This window comes from Trachemys scripta, chromosome 18 (assembly GCF_013100865.1).
Source record: "Trachemys scripta elegans isolate TJP31775 chromosome 18, CAS_Tse_1.0, whole genome shotgun sequence".
Lineage (NCBI taxonomy): Eukaryota > Metazoa > Chordata > Testudines > Emydidae > Trachemys > Trachemys scripta.
The window spans coordinates 5165211-5182240 of NC_048315.1; the positions used below are offsets into that span (position 1 = coordinate 5165211).

The 17030-nt window shown below is 46.9% G+C and overlaps 2 protein-coding genes across 7 annotated transcripts in view; one reads left to right on the forward strand and one right to left on the reverse strand.

Annotated features, from left to right (window-relative positions):
* Positions 1-3064: 3064 nt before the first annotated feature.
* PTRH2 (peptidyl-tRNA hydrolase 2) lies at positions 3065-6621 on the reverse strand. Of its 4 annotated transcripts, none has more exons than XM_034752257.1 (2): positions 6421-6621; positions 3065-3747 (listed from the first exon to the last, which is right to left on the reverse strand). In XM_034752257.1, the coding sequence occupies exon 2, from the start codon at positions 3724-3726 to the stop codon at positions 3208-3210; it is 519 nt and encodes a 172-aa protein (XP_034608148.1). In that variant the 5' UTR covers positions 3727-3747; positions 6421-6621; the 3' UTR covers positions 3065-3207. The 4 variants fall into 4 exon arrangements, with proteins under 4 accessions (XP_034608148.1, XP_034608147.1, XP_034608146.1 ...); XM_034752256.1 differs by having other exon boundaries at positions 6375-6621; XM_034752255.1 differs by having other exon boundaries at positions 6292-6424.
* Positions 6622-6670: 49 nt separating this feature from the next.
* Positions 6671-17030, forward strand: part of VMP1 (vacuole membrane protein 1) — an 86002-nt gene continuing 75642 nt past the window's right edge. Inside the window, exons 1-3 of one of the 3 annotated variants that reach the window (XM_034752251.1) lie at positions 6689-6799; positions 7095-7234; positions 13092-13228. The gene's annotated coding sequence lies outside the window, so the exon portion shown is untranslated. Of the gene's footprint in view, positions 6800-7094; positions 7235-11827; positions 11981-13091; positions 13229-17030 lie in introns of those variants that run through there. The other 2 variants (XM_034752250.1, XM_034752252.1) reach the window with 2 other exon arrangements.

A 17030-nucleotide genomic window follows, 5' to 3' on the forward strand; every position in this document is an offset into this window, starting at 1 on the left:
TGGCAAATTGGATCACAGCAGCCCCCACCGTAGATTTGCCCACTCCAAATTGATTCCCGACTGACCGGTAGCTGTCTGGCGTTGCAAGCTTCCACAGGGCTATCGCCACGCGCTTCTCAACTGTGAGGGCTGCTCTCATCTTGGTATCCTGGCGTTTCAGGGCAGGGGAAAGCAAGTCACAAAGTTCCATGAAAGTGCCCTTACGCATGCGAAAGTTTCGCAGCCACTGGGAATCGTCCCAGACCTGCAGCACGATGCGGTCCCACCAGTCTGTGCTTGTTTCCCGGGCCCAGAATCGGCGTTCCACGGTATCAACCTGCCCCAGTGACACCATGATTTCCACATTGCTGGGGCCTGTGCCTTGTGAGAGGTCTATGGCCATGTCAATTTCCTCATCACTCTCGTCGCCGTGCTGCAATCGCCTCCTCGCCTGGTCCGGGTTTCGCCTTGGCATGTTCTGGCTCTGCATATACTCCAGGACAATGCGCGTGGTGTTCATAGTGCTCATAATTGCCGCGGTGATCTGAGCGGGCTCCATGATCCCAGTGCTAGCTATGGCGCCTGGTCAGAAAAAAGGCGCGAAAGTAGTATCTGATGGACCAGGAGAAGGAGGGCGGGAGGGAGGGAGGGCCGAGTGACGACATGGCGTACAGGTACAGGAACAGGGAGAAACACAAACAACTGTCACACAGAATGGTCCCCCCAAAGATTAAACTGGAAACCCTGGGCTTAGCAGGCCATTGATTTCACGGAGGAAGGGGAAGCAAATGAACACAGAACAAATCTATTTTTTACATCTTAAGGTGGCAGCCGACGGTGCAGCATGAGTGATAGCCTCTCCAGTACGATGATGACGGATACCAATCATAAAATACCATCATCTGCCAAAAGGCAAGGGGCTGCTGCTGTGTAGCAATGCAGCCCCACGTCTGCCAGCCCCACGTCCGCCAGCACCCAGCATCGCCCTCGGCCTCTTCTGGGTGCTTAGCGGACAATATTGGGCAATTGGCAGAAAATAGTATATTATGACTGGTAACCGTCATCATCGAAACAGTAGCATGTCTGCCCAGGTGGCCATGATTGACAGCCATACCAGTACGACGACGATGGGTACCAGTCATAATATACCATTGCCTGCAAGGGGCTGGTGCAATGCAGCCCTACGGCTGCCAGCCCCACGGCTATCACTCATGCTACACCGTCTACCGCCAAAAGGCAGTTAGCAGCTGCTGCTGTGTAGCAATGCAGTCCCACGTCTGCCGGCACCCAGAGGACATATGGTGACGGTGAGCTCAGCTGAGCTGAGCGGGCTCCATGCTTGCCATGGTATGTTGTCTGCACAGGTAACCCAGGTAAAAAGGCGCGAATCTATTGTCTGCTGTTGCTGTGACGAGGGGGGAGGGGCCTGACGACACGTACCCAGAACCGCCCGCGACACTGTTTTGCATCATCCGGGCATTGGGATCTCAACCCAGAATTCAAAGAAAAGGCGCGAACCGCTTCTCGGCTCGAGCTGTGGCGCAAACGTAGTATCTGACGGCCTAGGGGAAGGAGGGAGGGCGGGCCGAGTGACGACATGGCGTACAGGCACAGGGAATTAAAATAAAGAACGGTGGCTGTGCATCAGGGAGAGACACAAACACCTGTCACACAGAATGGTCCCCCCAAAGATCAAACTGAAAACCCTGGGTTTAGCAGGCCATTCATTTGACGGAGGGAGGGGGAAGCAAATGAATACAGAGAAAATCTATTTTTTTACATCTTAAGACGACGGTGCAGCGTGACTGATAGCCCTCGGCATCTTTCTGGGTGCTTGGCAGCAAATACGGGGCGGTGTATGACGATGGTCTTCAGGCCTATTGCACGAGCTGCTGCTCAGGGAAGACTCTGCTAATGTGCGATGACCCGACTTGTAATAGGCCGGCTAACAGTCATAATACACCATTTACTGCCAAAAGGCAAGCCCCACGGCTGCCAGCACCCAGATCGCCGATGAAGGCTACCAGTCTACTGCACCGTCTACCGCCAAAAGGCAGTTAGCAGCTGCTGCTGTGTAGCAATGCAGTCCCACGTCTGCCGGCACCCAGAGGACATATGGTGACGGTGAGCTCAGCTGTGCTGAGCGGGCTCCATGTTGTCTGCACAGGTAACCCAGGTAAAAAGGCGCGAATCTATTGTCTGCCGTTGCTGTGACGGGGGAGGGAGGGGCCTGACGACACGTACCCAGAACCGCCCGCGACACTGTTTTGCATCATCCGGGCATTGGGATCTCAACCCAGAATTCCAAGGGCGGCAGAGACTGCGGGAACTGTGGGATAGCTCTGGGATAGCTACCCATAGTGCAATGCTCCGGAAGTCGACACTAGCCTCGTACTGTGGACGTGGTCCGCCGACTAGAGCACCTAGAGCATTGTATTGTGTGGACACACACAATCGGCTGTATACAACCGATTTCAATAAAACCGGCTTCTATAAATTCGAACTAATTTCGTAGTGTAGACATACCCTTAGTAGCATAGGAAACAAACTCTGCTGAATTGGTCTCAGAACTTTTCTTCATTCTGTTTTACTGAGCTTAAAGTCAAGCTCCTAATGAGTTACCACCATCCAACATTGCTTGGCACTCTTCCAAAGAATAGTGGGATTAGGCTTGCTCTTTCAGCATGGGTAGTGACATCTTATTCACCTACCATTTCCCCCTGCAAATTCTGTGGATACTGGATTCTTCCCTTTCTGTCTTAGCGTTGTTGCATGCTATTTAACAGGCATTGTATTTCATGCTAGAGATGGTTGAAATGGTTGCTGTACATAGTTTAGGTTGTAAAAGTAAGCTACCACCTAACAGTGTTACATATGTTACAGTTCCAGGGTTACTGCACTTCTGCAGTCTCCTCAAAGGTACCATTTTAGGTCTCAGGCATTTAGCTGCCATCGGTTTGGTTCAGGACTTGTGTTCCTCTCCCTCCAAAGGAGAATTTTAGGATTGCTCTTCCTTTGCAATTCATTGCGCTTATCCCAGCAATTAAATATTTAAAAAAACCAAAAAGTGACCATACTAGGCAAGAAAAGGACAAAAGATAGACATGCTTTTTATTTTTACTAAAGCAGAACCATAGAAATGAAAACATAGCTTGGATTTTATCCCCGTTACTACTTTGGTGCTGAAGTATACAATTGCTCCAATAAAACTCAGGCTTGTTCTCCATCTCAGAAGAGTTTGAGATGGCCAGAAACTTTATCCACTATATCAGCTGGTCCTGGTCCGATACCTAGTACAGTCCGGGAGCCTGGTGCTATCTGAGTACGACCTGCATCTTGGATTATACTCACAGTTAGTCCCAGCTGTTTAGCATCAACAAGGAGTTGAACTAGCGACTCTTCATTAGGGGCTTTGAGAACCACTTTTGGCTGTCCACAATACTCCCACTGTTTAAGCAGCTCAGGATTTCTTCGTTGAACTTGCTTGTAGGCAGAAACTGCAGCATGAGAACACTGTGCTGCTACTTTACCCTTTCCCATCTTTAAGTCATTACGGACTATCAGCACCATCTTGTATTCTCCAGACTCTCCCATGATACTGGCTTCGTTCCCCAGCTCATTTGCTAACAGAGGCATTTTGGCTTTGGATGGTCTAAAGAATCGCCCACGCATGCCCCAGCCCACGCATACTCCACATGCGACTCCTGCAATGACGCTGAGGACACCCGGTTTAAAGAGAGAATCCATAGTAGCAGATTGGGAGATTGACTAAAACAAAAGAAATGTTAAGATTAGCTTAATAAAGCATATCCTTTCATTTTATATTACACCTTTCATTGGAGCACCACCATACAGCATGGAACGGTGTAGTTATCAGAACACAGGTCTCCTGAATCCTAGTCCCTACTGCTTCCTATTAGAGGATACTCATCCAGGTGAGAATGTATAACTCATGTTAACATTTTAAGGTTTGGTGTTTTTTTTTAGCTTTCTGGAATCATGACCAATTCTTTATCATTGAGAAACAAAGGGACATTCATAAGTGGAGAATCTATTCTATTTTCACGTACTATGAGACTGGGAACTTCTGTTCTCCCTATTTGCCTCCTCTACTCACACATCAACAAAAGTGTAATGTTCTGATTGCAAAAATCCTCATTGCTGATGAGGCACAAGCCAGAAGGAACTCAGATCAACTTCTGGATTCCATGTGGCATTTATAGAGCTGGTAATTAGGAAAAAAGTTTACTTGCATATACTCAATAAATATTTACAGAACAGATTGGAGCTGGTGCTAGTGAGATAAACATGAAACCATATTATGCCTCTTTTCTGATCTCTGGAGATGCCCAGCATCCATAACCATAATTTTAATTAACCAGAGCTGCAGTGCTCAGCACCTCTGAACGTTAGGTCATTGTGGGCACGTTCTTGGGAGTGTAGGGAAGCCTCACGGTAGTATGATGCTATGTGGTTCATATACAGCAAATTCTAGTGTCACAATTCAGTGGATACCAGACATGAACTATGTTTTGCTTTTTTCTCAGAGTTTGCTTTGTGGCAACAATGTTGAATGGAGCAGTCCTCCCTAGGAAATGCATTGTTAGAAATTCTGCAGCCAAAAATCTTGCTTACTTGAGGAAATGTAAAAAAACACCAAAATCAACTGTATCTGAGGCTTAGGGGAAGAGGGATAGCTCAGTGGTTTGAGCATAGGTCTCCTAAACCTCAGGTTGTGAGTTCAATCCTTGAGGGAGCCATTTAGGGATCTGGGGCAAAAATCTGTCTGGGGATAGATCCCGCTTTGAGCAGGGGGTTGGACTAGATGACCTCCTGAGGGCCCTTCCAATCCTGACATTCTATGATTCATGGCCAGAAAGCATTATTTGCTTTAGTAGCCAAAGGGAGAAGCTGCAACAGACTATAAAGATCTGGGAAGTAGGAACAAGTGCTAACTGTAGCACAGTTTTATAGTGAGGTCATGTTTCTTGCTCCATGGAGCATTAAATAAAACCAGAATCACTATCTGCACTTTGTGATCCAGTATCACAATTTGAGATATTTTGTTCTCCTTCAATATAAGAAAAGTTTCTCTCTATCCAAGTTCCAGTGCATTATGTGCTTTGTGTGTACAGTTTCCCCACAGTCCAGACCATGCTCTATAAACAGATCTAGTGATTAGAGAAAGAACAGCTAGCTAGTCCCTACGTGTCCTGGGACACCACGCTGTGCCCCAGAAGTGGCCAGCAGGTCCGGCTCCTAGCTGGGGGGCCATGGGAGTCCATGCGCTGCCCCCATCCCAAGCACTGGCTCTGTGGCAAATGGGAGCTGGGAGGCGGTGCCTGCAGGTGAGAGCAGCACAGTGCTGTGAAGCCTCCTATCCCCCGCCCCGCAGGAGCTGGACCTGCTGGCTGCTTCCAGGGCGCAGCGTGTTGCCCCAGGACAGGCAGGCAGCCTGCCTTAGCCCTGCTGCATTGCTGACCAGGAGCCACCTGAGGTAAGCCTGAGCCCACCCAAACCTGGAGCCCCCTCCTGCGTCCCAGCCCTAAGCCCCCCCCCAAACCCAGAGCCCCCTTCTACAGCCGAGGCCACACCCCCAGCCCAGAGTCCTCTCCCACACTCTGAACCCCTTATCCCTAGCCCAGAGCCCTCACCCCCCCTGCACCCCTGCCTCAACCCACGGACCCTGCTTGCACTCCAAATCGCTCAGCCCCACTCCCGAGCCTGGAGCCCCCTCCTGCACCCCAGCCTGGAGCCCCCTCCTGCACCCCAAACACCCCCAGCCCAGAGTCTTCAACCCTCCCACATCCCAAGCCCCCTCCAACATTCCCAATCCCTCAGCCCCAGCCTGGAGCCCCCTCCTACACCCCAAATCCCTCATCCCCAGAGCCCGCATTCCCAGCTGGAGCCCTCACCCCCACCCCCTGCCCCAGCCAGAAGCCCCCTTCCCGCACCCTGATACCCTCATTTCTGGCCCTACCCCAGAGCTCACACCCCCATTTAGATCTCTCACCCCCTCTCATACTCCTGCCCCAGCCCAATGAAAGTGAGTGAGGATGGGGGAGAGCGAGGCAGCGGGAATGTAGCAAGTGGGGGTCGGTACCTCGGGACAGGGGCGTGGCTCGGGTTTTCGGTTTTGTGCCAATAGAAGTTGGCAACCCTTCCCCCAGCTCCCAGTGTCTCACAGGCCCCTGCGTACCAGGGTCCCCATATACCAGGGTCCCCAGCCTACACGGGCCCCCTAGGTACAGCCGCTCCCCGTCCCCCCACGCTGGGGACATGCCGGGGTCGCCCCCCCGAAAGGGGCCTTACATGGCGGGAGGCCGCTCTGCTCCACTTCCCGTCCAGGCCCAGCGCCCCCGGGGCGGGGGAACAGGAAGTTAGTGTCACCTCACCTGAGACCCGCCTCCCGTTCGCACCAACGAGGCCGCCGCTACCTACCCACCACGCGCGAGCCTCAGGCGCTTCCGGCCACTTTCCCCCTGCAGTCGTCGCCCGCCGATGACGTCACGCCCGCCCGTCTCCATCGCAAATTATTTAATCCGGGATGTAGCCCCTCTTTGAAACGTCATCAACGGCCAACGGGCAGGAAAATGAAAAAAATCAAGAGGAGAAAAAAAAAAAACAAGCCCGAATTTTCCGGCTTGAGCGGAAGTAATGTGAGAGCACAACTTCCGGGAGGCGCGCAGGAAGTGATGGACTCAGCGGTCACTTCCGGTAGGTGGAGTGGGCGAGAATTGCCCGCCTCCCCCAGTTCTGGGTTGGCTCGCGCCCAGCAGGAGCCGGAGACGCCGGGTGGAGAAGCCGCAGCTGGAGCAGGGTGAGTGCGGGCCCCCGGAGCAGAGACCCCCCCCACCCCGCAATAAGCCTTCCCCGCGTGTCCTGCCTCAGCCGCGGCGTCCCCCGGCTCCGAGCCTGCAGCGGGGACCCCGCGTGCCCTGCCCCGTTCCCCCCCGCCCCGGGGCCGGCCCGTCTTCCTACGGGGGTCACCTCCCTCGGCTCCTCTCCCCCCTGTCCCATCACTGAGCATCTCCAGGAGGGAGCCTCATGGGCGGGGAGCGGGGGGCAGGTAACCCTGCCCGGCGAGCCGAGCCCATGTGCTGTTTTCCCAGCAGACTCCTAGGTGATCGTGTGACACTTTATCTACAAGCTAAGTCCGGTCAGCCCGGCAGGAGGCTGTGGTGAGGACTGGAAACTGGCTCAGAGCCCGTGAACAGAGAGCGATGCTCAACGGCAGTCTGTGGAGCCAGGGCAGGTGTGTGTGTATGTGCTGTATTAGGTCTGTGCTTCACTAACGTTTTCATTAATAACTTGGCAGGAGCGAAGGGTCCACTCATGAAATTTGCAGCTGCTACTACTACATTGAGAGGCTAGAGAAGTATTAAAGAGGATCTGGATACGTAGGCAAGAAATAACAGCAAAAGAGGCTTCTGCTTGGAATTGAGGGGAAGGAAAGTACCTGTCAGTGTGAACATTCAATGGGCGGCAGAAACCTGAAGAGAGACTAAGGGGGAGAGTGAACTGCAAACTAGAGATCAGTTTGGAGTGACATATGACAGCCAAAACAGGACATCCTAGTACTAGGCTGCACGGGCATAATATCATAGTGCAGTGAGCAGGGAGGCTCCATATGGCTCTTGTGTGATGGCTGCTGTGCTAATGGCTAGTTACGTTACCAGAGAGAGGAAAATTTCAGGGCGCTCTAAGAAGAGCAACAAAAATGATTGAGGCTGTAGGGATTGACTCATAAGGAAAAAATTAAGAGCTAATTCTTCATAGCTTGACTAAGAGATGACTAAGGTTAGGGACATAACAGCCTATGAATATTTAAAGAGTGCCACATTGGGAGTATGACTAGAAGCAATGGGAGAAAAAAAATAGGCTGAAATACAGTGAAAACTCCCTGCTACTGAGCTGTGTTGCTGCGGAACAGTCCACCAAAGGACACGGGAGTCCCATTGCTTACGACATTTCAAACCAGATTGGACAGAACTCTGGAAATTGTAGAAAAGAGAATCCTTGTATTGGCCCCAGGGGGAATGACTGATGACACAATAAGTAATTTCTCTTTCTAGCTGTTAAGAGTCTCTGTTCCCTAACTACCCCTTCACCGGGGATTCGCCTTCCTCACCCTCCAGCAGCAGCATTACCCACAGCACCATCTTCAGCAGTAAATGCCACCCTACCTATTGCACCCAGGTAATAGTCTATTCCCTTTGGCTAGTGACCAGTGTTGGGCTTGTATTTTGGACCCAGACTCTTCGCTCTCATTCTCTCTCACCAGAGCCAATGTCATTTAGTGATTATGGCAGGGTATTGGGCATTAGGACTCCTGCATTATCTTCCAGCTCTGCCACTGACAGTTTGTGTGACTTCAGACAAGTTGCCTGATTTTGACAAAAAGTAGTCTGTATGATTACTTCAGCAGCGACTACTGTTTGCCCATGAAACGGAGCAATTGTGAGCACAAACTGCCAGTTATCTGATCTGTACTATCCTTGATTTACAGACAGGGGAAACTGAGCTTCGGTAAGAGGTGTCACAGTGAGAGAACTGGAAATACCACCGTCATATACAGTATATTGTACATGCAGTTCTTTTTCAGAATCTAGTTATCTTCTGTGCCTCAGTAGGCTAATCTATAATCTAAGAAAATAACACTTGCTTATCAAATGGGTGTGCTGGTTTAATTAACTTTAGTCATGTGCTCTAAGCATCTTGGAGGGAAGGTAGCGCAAAGGAACCAAGTAATATTACTTAAATTGTATTAAGCCCATCTAGGCATTTGCTCTTTGCCTTTACTTTCTCCTTTGGTCTTTTGATCATCTAAAATCATTACAGTCTTGATGGTGTGATTCCACACTCTACAAGACTGTGAAATGTTAATAAGTCCTGTTAGGGGTTATAAACCTTCATCCTGTCACAAAGTAAATGTCAGATCTTTCTGATGCATGAATTTGCCCCACTGGAAAAATTCACATTAATGGCAGTCCTGTCCCTTTCAACATCATGTTGCTTTTGCTGCTTGAGAATATTTTTTTTTATTCCATGATAATCATTGTAACTGTTGGTTATGTAATTACTTCAGCTAACTTTTAAAGGATACAGAGTTTGGAAAAACATGTTGTGCAATAGGAAATGTCATCTTCTCTCAGGATCATCTATTAATTTGGACTGAGCTTTGTATTCTCCTTTTAGCAGTTGAAGTTGGCAGTTCTGCGCATTGTCTGCGAGCAGGGTTAGGAGCAGGAGAGTTAGTCTCCAGTTCTTAAATGGGGAATGGCAGTGGGAAAGGAGAGCAGATGGAAAGAAAGAACTGACCTCTTAACTACTGACACTTCCATGATTAAATCCTGTACTGACAAACTTTTTTTTCTGCTGTGGGATACTTCCTGTATTTTAGTCCATCTTAATCACAGTTTTTAATCAGATCTCCCAAACACTTAATACTGTTGAAAAAGAGTAGCATCTAATTATTGAATATTTATGGCTCAGTTTACATGGCTTTAATGTGTATAGGAAAAATAGCACATTTTGTGGAAAGTGCTTGTAAAAATATATACTGTTGTGTTTTAGAGACTTAATATCTTGCTGCCCCTAGTAAACAGATGTTTTTTTGCTTTCTGGGTTAACTCATTCTCTACTTCAATTCAGACCAAACCTGCCATTTGGCTTTATTTTAGACCTTTATTAACAGTAGTGCTGGACTGGAAGAAGCCAACCTTGGTGTTACTACCCCTATTCACCTGGGAAATGATTGCAGTTTATCTTCCATCGTTCAGGGAACTGAGATTTGGCATTGGCTTCTCAGTTCTTGTCCCCAGATTGTCAGCCTCCCAGTGAGTGTGGTATGAGTGGCCATATCTTTTGGTATATGGATGTGACAGGAGACAACTTGTTACCTGGGAGGTAAAATTCTAATTTTTTCTGCAACCCGAGGATAAATACTTCTGCTGAGTCAGGTCCCAGTGTTAGCTGGCTAGACTTTGGGTGTTTCAGGGATGTGAAGGGCATGCCTTTCATGTTGTCTGACTCATTCTTCAGTAGCAGCAGCTCTAGTATAACTATTATTTTTTTCCTAATTAAATTAATTTCTTAGCATCCCCTGCTGAAGAACCCTCTTCAAGGGATACTGTTCCCCTACTGGGAGGGCCAGAATTCATGTGTGTGACACAACTGGTGTTGCTGGGATACTGCTGTCCAGTCATGTATGTCCTAGTCACAGATGCTCATGTTTTGAAAGATGTAGTTTGGTGTGTGGGAATCATGCAGAGCAGGTGAATGGAGAGACAAAGTCCCCAGTGGCAGCTGTAGAGTATTGCAGTCAGTGTTTCCCATTAAGTCCACTAGGAACCTCTTTTCTCCCTTTCAGATTTGAATAACCAGGGTATGTGGCTCCACATACAGAAGAGGCACTTCCTAATTTTAATGACCAGGCAGGCTTGGGCATCCACTTCCTGGGACCAAGTGTCATCCTCTGATTAGAAAATAGGGTAGGGTCAAATCAGCTACACCTCTACCCAGATATAACGCGACCCGATATAACACAAATTTGGATATAACGCGTAAAGCAGCGCTCCGGGGGGGCGGGGCTGCGCACTCCGGTGGATCAAAGCAAGTTCGATATAACGTGGTTTCACCTGTAACACGGTAAGATTTTTTTGGCTCCAGAGGACAGCGTTATATTGGGGTAGAGGTGTATAAAAACCTTCTGCTCCACCAGCCAGTGGATGGGGGTCAGAGGTTGCGAAGCTCAAGGCTGCTATTGTGCCAGGACTACAGTGTTGCCCATTCACTCTAACTGTAACCTTGCTGTCTGTTTGCTCACCCACAGTTAATTCCCACTGACATTCCCTTTTGGCACTAAATTTGTTTCTACCTTGTGACCATCTCATTTCCTGCCTCTGTTTGTATTATAAGTCTGTGGAAGCTGGTGATAGTCTGCTTGGCTGCTGTAGTCTAAACTTTTCTAATGCATTGTTGAATATTGTGTTAGAGCTGTATTAAAAGCACTAACGTTTGCAGGTGGCCCTGCATGAACTGCTTTGTGCTTCTTAACATTGGGGTTAGGTAAAGCGATGTACCCGTCTAACCACTTAAAAATGGGGTTATGTTCTTTTTTGAAGATTTCTCTCTAGTCTGTCATGTCTTGCTCAGAATCCATTATTTGTCATATCAGTCTTTTCAAATAATTAATTCTGCCGAAGGGGCCGTTCAAACCTTGCCCCAGTTGGTCTGTATGGATGAGCGAAACTGTGACCCTTAGTCCAGTCTGTCCTCCCGAGTTACAGAGCATCCTCATGGCATTGATTGGATGTTGTGTGTAATACTTACCACTTAGTCTCTGTTTATTAGATACAGTAGTATTTCACAGTGCTTTCCAGACACTAGCTTAATGTGGTAGAGGAAGAGCTTATTGTCTTAGTGTGTTCTGGTTCAAAATCAGCTGGGGTGTAACAGTTTTTCCAGTGATATTTTGATATGTAACAGGCTTAAAGAAGCATGTTCTGGTCACATTGTTAAAGCACAGGGTATTGGAGTTGTATAGGAACTTGGCTGTAATACTTATTATGAGGTCTTTGAGGATCCCCTCACATCTCCCTTTCTAGGGGCATACATCACCCTCTCTCTTTGGAGGGTTAGAAGTGGTTTCATCTGCAACCTATCAGTGCCATTCAGAGCACTGTCTGTGTCAGCCCAGAGGAGTTCATTAAAAAGTAATTCAGGGAACTGGCTCTCTGCTTGATCCACCCCTAGGTTAGGCATGTTGTCTCCTGTCAGCTTACAGAGTGAGGACTCTGACCTGTGATCTCTGTCGTGGCAGCATGCAGTGGTGTAGCTCTAGACTGCTGGGCCAGCCAATTCACTTGCTGCGTGGAAAAACATGGATGGCAAAAACTCAACCTGAAGCACTTTGAAAGGGAGTAAGAATTCATTCTTTTGTGAGGAGGAAGTGAGCCTGGCTATAAAAATGCAACTTTTAAAATCTCTACTAAAAAAGGTGAATAAAATGGGTTTATGTTCTGAGTGTGTTGAGTTCCTGTCTGCTCCTTAACATGGAGTAAAGCCAAGTTCTTGCTTTTCTAATGGAAAAATTAAATTAAGCCTCCTTATTTGCATTTTTTCCATTCTGAAATTCACTAGGAAAATGTGAAATTACAAAACTGTGAGGATACTAGTTATAAATTGATGTCTGTTCCCAGTTTGGAAAATGGTACAGAATTCAGTGATATTAACATTCCCTTTAATTATTCTAAATCAATTACTTTAAAAATTGTTTTTAAAGGAAATAACTTTTTAAAAACGACTTCTGGGTGTTTTAGAGAAGGACAGGCAGAGTTTGCCCAAATAAGCACCACTGAAGAGAACTTGTACAGCCTCAGTGGCTTGCGTTTTGGCTATTAATGTTTATGCAATATAGATAAAAAGGACTAATGCAAATATGCATCATTCAGGTACTCACATTGTTCCTGATCTTCCATTTGGAGCTGCACAGATAGATCATTTTAACCCATGCAGAGCCTTGTTGAAGTCAGTGAGGCTCCTCACCGGCACAAATGTTCAGTCCATGTGGATCTGATTGCAGGATCCGAGCTTTTAATAACTTGAAAAGAGAAATGTGAGGCATCCATTAAAATTGGAGGGCTATGAGCACTTCGGATTAATTCTTTTTAAAAGGCATCCCAAAGTCTTGTTGAAAAGATGAAAATGTTAGCTGTTGGGGGTTTTTTTAGATGACTAGAAATTGGAAAGTAGGTCTGGTGAACAGAGGCATGACCCATTAAATGGAAGCCTGTGGTCTTTAAATTACTTGTCCTTTCCTTTGTGGGATTAAACAGTTTTAGCTGGAAGAGCGTTTTAGTACTGGAATATATGCACTCATATCAAAGTAACCTATTATAGATAGATCTATGGAGATTTTGAATGCCTTTAAGGTGTGTCCTAATTTTTTATTTTAATTGAATGCCCCCCTTGAGTTTTCAAGGATTAAAACATTTCTAGTTGTTACTTTTTATATTTTCTGTGGGCTTTTGGGAGAGTTATTAACGGTCAGATTATGAATTGTGTCAGTTTTATATCATGTGATGAGCTGACAATACCTTCCTCTATAGGGAGCAGAAGATCTGGGAGAAGAGCACTTACTTTGGTCTTGAATGTCTGCCGAGCTGACAAGATAGTAGACTGTCCCATTGGCTTAATACACAGAAGAGGAGGAAAACATCTGAAATACTGTACAGGAAGCTAAAAGGTATATTAATGTTTCATTTGCAGGCTGGTTTTTGTTCTTTACTGGCAGAAATTCATTCATGAACAGATAATTCGTGACTATCTAGGAAAGTGTGTCCTTATTTTGATAAGAACCAAGGCATTGTCAATCTAACCTTCATTAAGGGCTTGTCCACACATACAATTCTGCAGCAGTGCATCTGCCCCGCTCAGTGAAGACGCTGATGGGAAGAGTTCTCCCTTCGGTGTAGGCACTCCATCTCCCCGAGAGGTGGTAGCTGTGTGGAGGGGAGAAACCCTCCTGTTGACATAGTGCTGTATATACCAGGAATTAGGTCGGTATAACTACGTTGCTCCGGAGTGTGGATTTTCCCCACCCCAGAGTGACATAGTTATATGGACATGAGTTGGCAGTGTAGACCAAGCCTACATTGTTGCCTCTGGATTAGTAACGAGTATGGGAGTGGTGGAGAGAGGCAATTAAATCTAAAGTAAAAAGAAACCTTTGTTTTAGATCACTGTCTCTGCTCTCCTCAGTGTGTCTGTGTCCTGGGCCCTGTTGTATTTACTTTACTGTGGAAAGAATGGACTTTAATGTTTAATTGGTCATTTGGTGTTGTAAAAAGGGAAATGTTAGCCCTTAGTGGACAGAGAAACTCGCAACTGGTCATTTGTTAAGTGCCTTCCGACTATTTTGTGTTCTATGAGCAGGATTTTAGTGGCCTGTCATGCTTGAGAACTGCAGTAAGTTATGTTAGGCAGTGTTATGAAGAAGAGTCAGAACTGGATGGCTATCTTTTAGTGAAGATGTTTCTTTCAAGGGGCCTTGTCAAGTTGATACTAATAGCATTTGCCTTTAGGGTTGTTTCACATCTGTTCCAAAACAGTGTCAAATCTCTGTAGACTTCTAGTGGCTACAGTCTAGTTCTCCTGTGATAAATCACATTTTTCATGTTTAAGGCTGCGATTCTTTCACAGAGGTCACGGAAGTCATGGATTCCATGACCTCCATGACTTCCGCAGTGGCTGGTGTGGCTGACTTCAGGGTTGCCAGAGCAGCTGGGCCATCTGCTCGGGTGCCCCATGGCTAGCCGCACTGGCCGCTGCTGGAGCAACCCCAGGGCCAGCTGCACTCGTCAGAGGGGTGAAATATTGGAATGGCCTTCCGAGGGAAACGGTGGGGGCGACGGACCTGTCTGGCTTTAAGATTAAGTTAGATAAATTTATGGAGGGAATGGTTTAATGGTAAAACATAGTAGTCAAGGAAAACCAAGAAAGGGTAGGTAAATTGTATAATGGCTGACAGGGGTCAGGCTGGAGACTCTTGCCTATATGCTCGGGGTCTTACTGATCGCCATATTTGGGGTCGGGAAGGAATTTTCCTCCAGGGCAGATTGGCTGAGCCTCTGGAGGTTTTTCGCCTTCCTCCGCAGCATGGGGCAGGGATCTCTAGCAGGAGGGTTTCTGCCGATTGAAGTCACCTAAAACAGGATTGGGGACTTCAACAGCAGAGTCCAGGGAAGGGGTAGGGACGGTTTTATGGCCTGCAGCATGCAGGGGGTCAGACCAGATGATCATAATGGTCCCTTCTGACCTTAAAGTCTATGAGTCTATGAGCTGGTCCCGGGGACTGCGGGAATAGCGTCCAGTGTGGCTGGCTCTGGGGAGTGCCCTGGGGACCGCTCGAGCAGCAGCAGTCCCAGGGCGTCTGGAGGCCGTCGGGAGAGCAATCCCTGGGACCAGCAGCTGGGGGGGCAGTAAACCCCCAGCACAGGCCCCCCCAGATCAGCGGGTCACCAGAAATAAAGATTTAGTTATGGGTATTTTTGGTAGAAGTCATGGACAGGTTATGGGTAGTGAATTTTTATTTATTGCCTCTGTCCTGTCCATGACTTTTACCAAAAATACCCGTGACTAAACTTTAGCCTTATTCAGGTTTTGTCACGTCTGTAGAGTTATTTCTATTATAAGTGGAAGAGCAGGGGGATTTTTGTGTCTTTTAAAAACGTGTCTAAAATTGTAGTTTTACATCACGTAGCTTTTCTCACATTGGTCTGTAGTTACTTGCAGTTTAAATTTACACTTAATATTTGTGTGATGGTAACGCCCGCTGTACACACATCCTACAGTGACAGAAGGGGTTTTTCCATCACTGTAGCAAATTCATCCCCTCGAGAGGCAGTAGCTAGGTCAATGAAGAATTCTTTACAGGGGTTAGGTCGACTTAACTAACCCTGAGTGAGGTAGCTAGGTTGACCTAAGTTTTAGGTGTAGACCAGGCCGAAGAGTTGGACTTTTAAAGACCTGTATGCTGCCCAGCTCTGGGATAAGGATTAATGTGCTAATTTTGGGTTATTGGTCCTAATGAGGTCTTGGCCTTGGACTTACCCTGTATTGTCTTTGAAAACCATGAAGTTGTTAAAACAGTTTAACTTGTTTCCCTGGTATTTAAACATAACGGGGAAGAGCTCTTCCAAAAATCTTAAGGTGCAGTGATTGAGGAAATAAGGGATTCTCAAGAAGCACTTGTTTACCTCTTGCAGTGCACTGTTTGCTCCCCCAGACTGGAGACCAAAGTACGTCTCCTGTATGATTTTCAGTCACTGCGAGTTGGAAGATGAAGATACCTTAATGAGTTCCTGAGTGAATTGAACATCTCCAGGCTGGTATTTTTGGAGATGAGCTCCAGGGCAGGGCATTCCAGCAGGCCCCTCACAATACTGAAAGGAAAGATTTTTATACACCAGCTTGACTCTGCTTTAAGTACAGTTGACTGGAATTCTAAACCAGGAGTTTTAGTTTGGTTTTATTTTGATACCACAATAGTTTGTTGTTACGAATTATTTGTAATTTTACTGCATAGTAACAGCCGCCATTGTTATGAGCCTTTTGTTGTTGTTGACAAAGTAACACTTTGACTAGCAGTAATTGTCTTTGTGATGAAAAATGTTATGAATCACACTAAAGCTGAATAGAGTATTGTGGGGCTGGGTGGGCAGCTCGCCAAGAACCTTTTGTGGGCGAATCCCAGGATCGCTCTAACACACACAGTGTAAGTAGCTCAGATGCAAAACTAAAGGAAAGTTGCCTTCTTTAACCTTACTTTGAATTATTTACTCCACTATTCGCCGGTCACTGCGTTATATTAGGCTGCTTTCTGTCTGGATATGGAATGCACTTCCTTTTCAGTGCTCATAAGAGGTGGGGGTCTGATTCAGTGCTGGGGCTTAACTTGCTCACCGCACACACACATGCACCTCTGCTGTAGATAGATCTGAGCGGACTGTCCTCAGGTATAGCCTTACCTTTTCTCTTTGTTCTGGGTGAGGCATCACAGCGTTATTCATTAAATACTTGGCAAAAGATCACAGAGGATGCTCAGCGACATATGAAGGGTTTTAGGTGGACACCAGTAAACCAGGGGCCACTGTCCATCTCTGGCCCCAATCATACAGGTAATACAGTAATTAAACTCCATGACAGGATCGGTGTGTCTGTTAGGCCTCAAACAGATTAAAATGTCTAAAAGCTGAACTTGCTTTACTTTCTGCATGTGCATCCTTCCACTTTTTAATCACAGCGAGATGTTTGTATATTTGAATGTGTGTGAATTAAGTAAAACAAAAATAACTTTTGAATTAAAAAAAAACCTGGGCAAAGTTTAACTGCACCACAGTCAGACCTGCAGTGTGAAAAGCACTAAACTCCCTACTTCTCAACCCAAGTTCTTAAACTTGCTGCATGGGCCCTTTATAGTTTTGCCATAGAGTAAATGTACTTGGGGCCTTCTTAATGATTATATAACTTACAGAGGTTTGCTAGGA

Bases quoted from the DNA above. Each gene is read 5' to 3' on its own strand.
- PTRH2 (XM_034752257.1), bottom strand. From the start codon at position 3,726: ATGGATTCTCTCTTTAAACCGGGTGTCCTCAGCGTCATTGCAGGAGTC.